Source organism: Primulina eburnea, chromosome 1 (genome assembly GCF_022965805.1).
Source record: "Primulina eburnea isolate SZY01 chromosome 1, ASM2296580v1, whole genome shotgun sequence".
Taxonomy (NCBI): domain Eukaryota; kingdom Viridiplantae; phylum Streptophyta; class Magnoliopsida; order Lamiales; family Gesneriaceae; genus Primulina; species Primulina eburnea.
The window spans coordinates 56,502,077-56,513,318 of record NC_133101.1 but is presented as its reverse complement, the minus strand read 5'-3'; the positions used below and the strand labels follow the sequence as shown (position 1 = coordinate 56,513,318).

At 32.8% G+C, this 11,242-nt stretch overlaps 2 protein-coding genes across 2 annotated transcripts; one reads left to right on the top strand and one right to left on the bottom strand.

The window, feature by feature from the left end:
• The first annotated feature begins 3,161 nt into the window (after positions 1-3,161).
• Positions 3,162-6,112, top strand: LOC140832538 (uncharacterized). Its single transcript, XM_073196623.1, has 3 exons — positions 3,162-3,484; positions 5,410-5,509; positions 5,781-6,112. Exons 1-3 carry the CDS (start codon positions 3,238-3,240, stop codon positions 5,851-5,853), a joined length of 420 nt encoding a protein of 139 aa, XP_073052724.1. The 5' UTR covers positions 3,162-3,237; the 3' UTR covers positions 5,854-6,112.
• A 1,835-nt stretch (positions 6,113-7,947) lies between these two features.
• Positions 7,948-10,248, bottom strand: LOC140812802 (uncharacterized). Its single transcript, XM_073171170.1, has 4 exons — positions 10,215-10,248; positions 9,860-10,020; positions 9,035-9,164; positions 7,948-8,916 (listed from the first exon to the last, which is right to left on the bottom strand). Exons 2-4 carry the CDS (start codon positions 9,990-9,992, stop codon positions 8,133-8,135), a joined length of 1,047 nt encoding a protein of 348 aa, XP_073027271.1. The 5' UTR covers positions 9,993-10,020; positions 10,215-10,248; the 3' UTR covers positions 7,948-8,132.
• Between the last annotated feature and the right edge of the window lie 994 nt (positions 10,249-11,242).

Genomic DNA, 11,242 nt, shown 5'->3' with positions numbered 1-11,242 from the left:
CAATTTTGGGATGGGTGACCTCCTGGGAAGTTTCTTAGGGTGTGTGTGTGAGTGAGGACATAAGCACGCTGAAAAGAGCCGTTTTGATACAGTGAGGACAGTCGTCAAATCTGGGGCGTTACATATAATCTCTTAAAAAATATGATATATCTTTATGTGTATGCCTGAATCTTTATGCGTACGCTTGAATATTTTTGGATAAGGATCCTCTGCAGTGCACCAACCACATCATTTGGTGCGGTGGATATTTAATAGGTTTTTTTATTTGAGTTTCTTTTCTTCTCTTTTTTTCCCTCTCTTTTCCTCTTTTATTTTCCCTCAATTTTCCTTCATTTTTTTCCTCTTCCACAAATATTAGCGAACAATAAAATCAATCATTTTACGGCGGTGAACATTCTTGAATAGGTGATAGTGGTGTTGTGGATATTTAATGGACTGTGTTGATTTGTGCTTATTTTAAAATAATTTTTAGGTTTGATTTTATTTTCTTCTCGGCTATTTCATATCGTCTTCTTTTGTCTTTTTTCTTGTTTTTTCTCCCTCATTCAATTTTATTATTATTATTTAATTTTTACAAGAAACAATATAACATACAAGGTTCGATTTTCTTATTCATTTAAATGTCTAATTCTTTTTCTAATTTTTTGGCTATCAAATTTTTTATTTGGTTTTGAAATATATGTATGCATGTATAACCATGTAAGATTAGATTAGCTCATGATATTCAATAATTCTTGGTAACGATGATGAATTTTTCTTGGCTTTCTTGCTTGTGGCTTTGTTTCAACATTATTTTAATTCTTCTAAGAAGAAAATATATGATTCTGATATATATTAAATTAGTAGATTATATATATATATATATATATATATATAATATCAAATATTTAATCAATAATTATAAAAAAATATTGAAGAATGTATTGGGATTTTAAATTATGAATTTTCCTTTCATTTTGTCATAGATATGTTAATAGTTTTATATTGTTAAAATTTTTATTCATTGAAAAAAATTAATAATACTCATCAAATTAAAAAAAAATGATATGGTTTTTCACATGTAAAAATTTTACTATATTAATATTTAATTGTAAAATTATTAATTTAACATAAAAAATTAAAATATTTATATTATTTCATATAAAACTGTCCGCTAATGTTTGTGGAAGTGGAAAAAAATGGAAGAAAGAAATGTTGTGGTTGGTGCACTGTAGAGGATCCAGATCAAATATTTTTAAGCAAAGTTTTGAGTTTTTGAAGAATAACATATATTTAATTGATTGAGTTTTTAAAGAGTTTGTTGAATCCTGAGATTTATCTTTTATTGATGAATTACAATATTCAGGTTGGAACGAATATACTTCAGTCGTACCAAAGATCATAACAGAAACATAACAAAAATAGTACTAGATATCACATATCATTCGTTGTATTCTAAATATAATATGCATCAATTAATGTCTACAACACTGACATTTAACGACCAGAATAATTTTTTTGTATTATTTGGTTATTCTTTAACAAGTTTATTTGCTGCTAAAATGTCTTCACATACAAGAAAACAAATCGGATATTTATTGTTGGACATTTATATAGTTAAGTAGGCAATATAAATGTCTGATTACTCATATGAGACTGTCTTTCTTAGTTCAGTAGACCTTTTGAAAATACTAGAAAAGTCTTCTAAATACGGATTATAAAAAAAAAAAAAAAAAAACTAATGTGAGATAGTTTCACGGATCAATTTCGTAGGTCGAATATCTTATTTGGGTTATCCATGAAAAAATATTACTTTTTATGTTAAGAGTATTACTTTTTATTGTGAATATCGGTAGAATTGACCTGTCTCATAGATAAAAATTCGTGAAATCGTTTCATAAGATACTTATTCATGCGTTAATGATTGAGAAGTCGCTAAAATATTTTAATTTATCCATTTTCTCTAAATCAATATTATACCAATTTTAGTGGGGTGTATTCAATTCAGAGTTTTGATGACTTTTAATGACTTTTTTAAATGATAGACTTTTAAGAATTTGATAAATTTTTATTGACTTTTATGGAATCTCACAGATTTATAAATAGATTTATGTAGACTTTTTTGCAAGATTTTTATAGACTTTTGTAGATTTTTTTAATAGAATTTTATAAATTTTGTACTTAACTATAACATGTGCTTTTTTTATTAATTTATTTGAACCAATAATTAATTGACATATATAACATATTCAATTTGAAATTATTTTTAATATTTATATTAATAAATAAATTTACTTATTTAAAAGTTAAATCGTTTAATCCTTACATGTATATATATGTGGGTTTATATGCATGTTTGTAAATTTTTTAAAATACATCAATTGATTAACATGTAATCTTATTTTTAAATTGATAATATAAATGTAAAAATAATATTATTTATTATTGTGTGAATATAATTTTGTATAAAAATATCATAGCTTACATATTAATTAAAAATACGAAAATGAATTTAAAAATCATTGTTGTTACGAAACTATTCAATTATTAAGAATTAAACAACATTTTTTTGATCATCTTTTATTATTATTGAATATTACATTAATTTGTATAAATCATAAATTAAAAATCACAAAATCAATTCTATAATTCAAAATTTCTCCGTGTTATTAAAATAAAAAATTATTAAATGAACAATCAGTCAAAAAATGAAAATTTTGAAAAAGAAAGATGAAAATATATATAGAGATTCACTTCGAAAATTTGAGAGAGTAATAGAAATAGATGAGATGAGAGAAGATATGAAAATATGTCATGTGAAGCGACAGAGAGAGTTAGAAGTTTTAAAAATCCATTCAAATCTTTGGGGTGAACCAAATACAATTTTTTACAATTTGTAGTTGTACATTAGGCTTTAATGTTTGCATGTCAATGAATTCCATGAAGTTATTAAAAGTCCATAGAAAATTTGAATACCTGTAGACTTTTATAGAGTTTATAAAAGTCAATGTAGAATATCACTTGACTTTTTAAAACTCCATAAAAGTCTATTTTGAATACCACAAGACTTCTATAAAGTATGCAAAAGTTTTGATTGAATACCTCTAGATTTTTTAAATCTACAAAAGTCATTAAAAGTCAATAAATTTCCCACGTTGAATACAACCGCTTTAGTTCCAAAAATTGCCAATAGAAGAATTCCAATCCACTATCCAAAACCCGCTATAATCTCCTGCACTGACTGATCCTCGCTCAAAAATGGCGTCCTCCAAAACCCTAATTCAATCCGGAGTTTTTCTGATGAAGCGGTTTATCTACACCAACCCCAGCCCATTTCTCTCCAGGACCACCGAGATTGTAGCTGCTCCTCCGAGAATACTTCCGTCTCCGCCGCCGCTACAGTTTCCTCGGTATCAAGATGACGCCGATTCTATCAGAAAGCTTTCGTCCGACGGCTTCCTTTACCCCTCGGGCATTCCTTCTCTCCCGTTCTTCCTACCCGAAGGTAATTCCAAGAGTCCCAAATGCCCGTGTGTGTGAATACATCGGTTTTGGTTTTTAAGTTTTGAGCCAATTTTGTGTTCCTTGGTCATGTTTCTTCACGGGTCTGCATTTATGCTACAGCTTTTTCTAAGCTTAATTGTAAGATCTTAGCCTTAGGTGAGTGGGTGAGATGCACTGTAGGAACTCTTATGAGTCTTGCTTTTACACATATGGATTATCATTTGATTGGTGGCACCTGACTTTTGGGGAAACTGGATTTTTGTGAAAGTTGTTGTTACCGATTGAACCACTGCGGGAAATTCCATGATTGCTGGTCTGTAGCCAATATGTTTAAATTATTTGGGATATTACTTGTTCATCTGTGTTGGTGTGATATATTTGGATTTCATTGTAACGCTCAGGTTGGATGTTATAGAAATGGGATCTTTACGTGCCCCTGGTGAATGAGTATCTCTTGTGGCACTCTTGTGTAGCTGAAGTAGAATCTAAGTTGTGAAGATGTTTTCTTTTGGTTCTTGGCTCATTGACGTCCATGAAATATACCCACCTTTTGAGATCCAGTTCTCGATGTTGGAAGAGATTATTAGAAATTTATCATTGTTGAGGCATACAAGATTGAAGTGGTTCATTCAATGCCACTCTTGGAGTAGTTCTTAACATTGTTGAGATTGTAAAATATGTGCATCAATCACATTACTTTGTATTTTCATCGTTGTGATGCAATCAAAACTCTTACTACCTCGGTAGAGTAGAATTGTGCATCAAGGGTCATATGATTGAAATGGGCTTAGTGGGATTGTCCTGTTTTTCTTGCCGTTAAGGCACATACTTCTTATATGTGACTCATAAGTTGTTTTGAGGTGAGTCATGAGTGACCTTTAAAAGTGTGGTAGCTGTTGTACTGAAGATGAAATCAGTAGTTACTACACTTTTCCTCAATCATAAATTAATTGAAAATACTAAGCAAACAACTTGTATCTTCAATTAATTTATGATTGGGGAAAAGTATAGTTGGAGGATTATTCCTCTGCTCCTTCTATATCTTTGGATTTGCATCTTCGGAGAGATTTGAGGGATGAGGAAGTGAACGTACTGAGCTCTTTGTTAGGATCTTTAAAGAGTGTCAGATTGGTCGAGGGGGTTGAAGATACCAGGGTGTGGGTTGGGGATCCTTCAGTAGTTTTATCGGTCAAATCATTCTATGAGTCTTTCTTTCCGATTAGGGATTCCCCTGTGTTCCCGTTCTTAATGTCATTTGGAAAAGCCGTATCCCATCTAAGGTTCAAATATTCTCGCGGACTACTTTGATGGGTAAATTGCCCACTTGTGGGCAAAAGAAATGGTCTTCGTGTGCTCTGTGCCCTATTGGTGTGTTTTGTGTCAGAAGGAGGTGGAGAATCGGCATCATATGCTTATTCAGTGTTATTTCACGAGCATTCTTTGGTTCAAAGCTTTGGAGGAGATGAATTTGGTATGGGTAGTCCCAAGATCATTGCATGAGCTTTTTGTGGCAGATCTTGGACGCGAGCTGGGTAAGAGGGGTAGAACTTTTTGGACAGTAATGGTACACTGTGCTAGTCGGTATGGTTGGAATGAAATAGACGAATTTTTTACGGTTCAAAAGGCACGACGGAAGATGTTTGGGAAAAAATTAAGATTCGTGTATCCAGTTGAATAGGGAAGCATGTAGATTTTAAGAGCTTCTCGATTTTAGATCTTGTGAGAAGTTGGAGCTTTATTTGTGTTTGAGTTGACAAGGATTTTTCTTGTCTTTTTCATGTTGTGTGGATTTCTTGTCCGTCCTCTGTATTTTTAACTTCTATTTTACCAAAAACAAAAACAACTTGGCGCTGTTTGGTCATGGTTCTGGAATTTTTTTGTACATTGGTGTACAATATTTTCTTTTCTTATTAATGCTTTGCACAGGAGATGATTCTTCATCTAGTGAGCCATTGCAATTATTTCCCAAGCGAACTTATCAACCAAGCAACATCAAACGGAAAAGGACTCATGGATTCTTTGCTCGGTACCTCTCTCTTTCTTACATTACTGGTGCACACTGGTTCCTCAATTTTATTATGAACCCTAAGATACGTTATCGGCAAAGAAATTTTTGAATTTTGAACCACATGATAGTATCGAAGCATGCAAGATTATGACTCAGTGGTCTCTGGAATTTTACAAAGCCTAGAAAGTCGCCTTTGCTTTTAAACATTCATGTCAGGATGTCAAGTTTTTTCCCGCCTAAAATTGATCAGTTCTTGTTGATAACTGTTTTATCTATTCATCATGGCCAGTAAAGCAACAACAGGTGGGCGTAGGGTTATTGCCAGACGAATAGCCAAGGGTCGATCAAGGATTACTGCATAATGATGTCTCCTGCGTTGCCATCCTTTAATCAAATCAAGAATCACATCCTCTGAGGCATTAAGAAGAAAAGAAGATTCACTTCTGACGTTGGATGTATCTCATAAGGTTTTTACTGTTACTACACAGAAGAATGCAGGCCATGTAGTTGTGTGACGAATTTGATCTGTGAACTTTTAGGTTTGTTAATTTGGTAAAAGAGTTCATTTAGTAGCTAGACCTTTCAAAATTCACTCAATAAGAGGGAAGCCAGGATTCTGAAGCTATCACTTCAATTTTGAAAGAATTTTAAATGGGTGGTGTTTTTATTTTTTCCTTGTTGGATATGTGCTCATGTTTGACCCGAATTTACTTATGTATGTGCTCAACCTTTTTGTGTGAACTTGTCCTTTTTCTCACAAATATACCTCATTAGTGCAAATATTCAAACGCTAGACAGAAAATATCTGACCTTTATTAGGATGTGTATTTTCCATGTTTAAAATATATATATTTTACCATGTTTGCTTACACTTCCATGTTAGCAGGGGTGGGTGGATTTAGAGATACCATAAAATTGATGAATTTAGAGTGATATTTTTGCAATTATTGTTGAGTTTTCTATATTAGTACGGCAAAACGTAATTCAACTTTAAAACTAACTTAATTTAATGTTATTTGTTGGCTGTGTGAGGGTCTGTAAATTTCTGTTGCCAAAATAAATCAAACGGAAGAAATGGGCTATAAGATGTGTGGGTGAGCATTTCATATATTTATCATTTGATAGAAACATAAATATGGAGAATAAATTTTTTTCTTTAATTCTATTTTGAAATCCAATAATTAGCTTGTGGCATTAATAGAAGCAAACATGCGAATTTCAAATTTATTTGTGAAAATTATGCATGTAGCCAAAGTTCTGGAAGAAAAACCAAGAAGACAAACCTACTTTAACTCTTTAAGATATATTTTTTAGATGAATGTTCATTCTACATAGATATTTTAAATGACTATTTATTATTTTCAAAAAAAAATTATTTTTAAAATTTCTTACATGGGATTGTTGACTACACCTACTTCTAGTATAACAAAAAGATAAAAACTTGTATGAGATAGTCTCACAAGTCGTATTTTGTGAGACAAATATCTTAATTGTGTCATTCATGAAAAAATATTACTTTTTATGTTAAGAGTATTATTTTTTATTGTGAATATCGGTAGGGTTGAACCGTTTCACAGATAAAGATTCACGGAGATCTACTCTCTCCCATGCATGCATGGCTGAAAAACCTTCTTGTAGATAAGAAATAGAGCGATATATATATATATATATATATATATATATATATATATATATATATATATATATATATATATATAATTCACAAATCAAACTCGGATAAGAAATAACTCGCACGGTAGCAGTTCTTCTACCCGTGCCACTGGGCAAACAATTAGGAAACCACAATCGAACATAGAAAGCTAAAAAAGAAGAAGCATAACTATTACAATTTATAATTTCTGCATCTAGTCGATTAAATGAATTGGTTAATTTTGATAAAAATAGTCTATAGGTTTTTGGAATTTAATGTTTATGATTTACAATAATTAATGCAACACATGAGAATGAAATAATGAGGAAAATGATTTTTCATTTACTTTTCTCATTTTGGGTTTTGATACATTAAATTTTCAAAGTATGGTTTTGATATACTAACTTTAACTTTCGTCTAATTTTTACGTGAGATCTAACAAATCAGCAATTTTCGATATTACGTCAGTATTTTTATATATCATGTCAGTATTTTCCGGCGTTACATCATTTATTACACCAAAAGTCGAAGATATATAAAGTTACTGTAGCAAAACTAATTTTTGAAAATTAGTAGACTAAAATAAAAAATTGAATAAGTTAGTAGAACAAAATAAATTATTTTCCCTTGAATTATCTTGGCCAAACTACGTGGAAACGAGTACACTACCGTCTCCCACAACTTTCCACGAACTAAATTAAAAAAAAAAAATAAGAAGATTATTCACGATACAAACTTATATATTATAACTAAAATAAAAATAAAGTATATAGTATAGAAAAATATATCATATTTAATTATGAGCATTCATTAATTTCTGAAAGATCTCGTGAAATCCAAATCCAGGAAGAAACATGCTCTTTCCCATAAATGTGCCATTGCCCATTGCCATTTACCTAAATATCAATTCATAAAGTTCAAAGATAAGCAAACATTGATGACGATAATGGAATATCCGAGCTGGTTGAAATAAGATTAGGGTTCCAGAAATCAGGGTAACTGCATGGGAGAGGAGGTGTAAGAAGAAGAAGCAGCAGCAAATATTTCTATGAAAGGTTCAAAGTACTCCATGTTGCCATGTGAACAGCACTCAGAATTGAAACCCGAGTGCCCAAGAATCGGATCAAGAACTTGTTCTGGTGAAGAAGATGAAAAGGGAACCCCTAACTCACTCCATTTCAGAAGATCGCCGAGTTTCGGAAGAATCGGAATCGTTAACAATGAATCTTGATCAAAACCCTGATTAAGTTTTGGATTATTCATCTGAGTTGAGAGATTTTCAGTGCTAAAAATGAAATCATCTTCCGGTTTTAGTAGGGATTGCTGATGATCATCAACAAATTGAGGATGGTATAATAATGGAATGGAGGGCTCAATATCGAATGCAGATGAACTGAAGTGAGTATTAGATGGTGGCGGAATGGTGAAATTTGATGCATTATAGTTCATCAAGTGATCATCAAGTTGTCTTATTTCAACCTGATCAAAATCTTGAAAGACCAGTGGAGGGTTTGTGATGCAAATTCGGTCGATTTGAGGACTTGGGATCAAATTATTGATGGAATTTAGAAAGTAAAGATTGTTTTGATCGGAAGAGTGACTGCTTCTGCTACTGCTGATCGAGTTTGTAGGATTTGGAGAGATTAATGAGGCAGTAAGATGATCAGAAAGATCATTCTGATGAGCAATCAGCTTTTTCTTGATGCTTGAATTCCAAAAGTTTTTGACTTCATTGTCTGTTCTTCCAGGGAGATGTTTGGCTATCTGAGCCCACCTGGAAAAAATATCAAATTTAGAAAATTATGAATCAGATTAAGTTATATATATATATATATATGTGTGTGTGTGTGTGTGTGTGTGTGTGTGTGTGTGTGTGTGTGTGTGTGTTTTACCTGTTTCCTAGAATCTTGTGGAGCTCAATGATGAGGGCTGCTTCTTGGGGAGAGAAACTACCTCTCTTCAAATCAGGCCTTAGGTAATTTATCCATCTCAATCTGCAGCTCTTGCCACATCTTTGCAGCCCTGAATTATTTAAATATATAAAGAACACATATTATCTATTAGTATGACAATCCAAAGATCGTTAAAACTATACAAACTACGAAAACGAGTTTAATATGAACCCCAATGAATACTTGAAGAACGTCGTCTCCTTGGTAATTCTTTGATCCAGCTAGGCACGCACGAATTCAGATTCTAGGGGTGGATATGTGACATAGAGTGAGGGGAAAGCGTAGGTTTTTGGGAAAGAAAGTTCATAAGTTCTAGATCTTTTTAGCTAATTAGACTATTAGAATATCGCCACCGCTCTCCCAAAGTGGCTCGATCCACCGGCTCTAGATCTTTTTAAAACGTAGTTTTTTGGGGGAAAAGGTTCATAAGTTCTAAATTTATTTAACTTGAAAGATCGCCACCACGCGCAATCCCAAGTGGCTCGATACGCCGGCAATTCGACATTTATGTATGTGTGTCTGCGTGGTCCACCGGTTCTAAATCTTTTTAAAACATGGGTTTTTGGGAAAAAAGGTTCATAAGTTCTAAATTAATTTAACTTGAAAGATAGCCACCACGCGCACTCCCAAGTGGCTCGATCCGCGGTACATCTATGTATGTGTGTGCATGGGATGCATGCACTGTCATTGATTTTTTGTTTGCGGAAAGACTGTACAAACGGATGCATTAACACATACAAGTGAAGGATTTAACAGCATATATACCTGCAAGTCTTGGAACTGAGCTCCAGCAGCCATGTCCATAATTGGAGACATATTTTATAAGCTTCTCATCTTCTTCGGGTGACCACAGACCCCTCTTCACTTTCTGTTTGTTACAGCAAGAATGATGCACCATTTCCTTAAAATGAATGGCTCATAGATATCTGCACCGAAGTAAACACAAGCAACACACAGATACACATATATAGGTACGTGTATGCAGCATATAAGATGAAGATCAAATTAAGAAACAAGAAAAAAGAAAAGAAAAGCATTAAGCTTGAAAAAATGAGGGAGGGAATGGAAGATATCAGGGCATTGTACGTTGAGATTCTGTGTTTAATATGAAGAGCTGTACCACCATAGCTACGAGGGCCCTGCTTTGATTTGGGGCAAAAAGCTGCGATATTGGGTTATTTCTTGCGGAAGGGAGAGTACTTATAGTAAGGGTTTTTTGCCATGAAAATGTAGTCCTCGAGTCAGCCATGCAGGTTCCTAAGGTCCCACTTTTTTGAACTCCAATACTACTTTCTTGCATTCGTCTGACGTTTCAAAACTAATAATAGTACGGTGTTGTATACAACAATATATTGAAATAATTTTAAAAAAATTTGAACTACAAATCCACAACCTTTCCCTTTTTCTTTTCGAAATCTTGATTTGGTTCAGATGGAAATAATCATTTGCAGTTGGAAACTTGTGATTTCTGATTAACAAGCAAAAATCGATATAGATCTCTTCTGCCAATTAATCTTATATATGTGACTTTTCTCTTCACATTTTTACATAGACTTTGTCTAAATAAATTGTTTTAGGATTGAGTTTATAAAATTTGCGAATATCTATAGTAAGTGAGGATAAAATAGTGGAGAGAACGAAGAGTTTGTAGAAGTTGCGGTACGGCCTAATTATTCCACATTATCTTTGTTGGGTGCAATAACTGTCTCAGCTTAGTAGAATGATCGAACCGTGGTGCTTGAGCTGCTGTGCGGTTTAAAAGATTTGAGTTGCACTATTACCATCAGCTATAGCACGCTTTAGGTAAAGCGATAAACGCTCGATCATACAATTGACATCAGAGCCAAAGTCATGGATTCGATTCTCATTGATTGCAAGGAGTGCAATTAGTGGGAGGGAGATTGTTGGGTGCAATAATTGTCCCTGCTTGATAGAACAATCGAACTGTGGTACTTGATCTGCTGTACGGTTTAAAAGATTTGAGTTACAACATTACCACCAACTATAACTTTTAGTAATACGGTAAGCGCTCGGTCCTACAATCTTGTTTTAGCATTTGAGGGAAATGACCATATACTATATATTCGGTCTACACTGATTCCTAGAATTGTTAGATTTTAAATTTTAGTAATTATTTTCTTTGTCTTC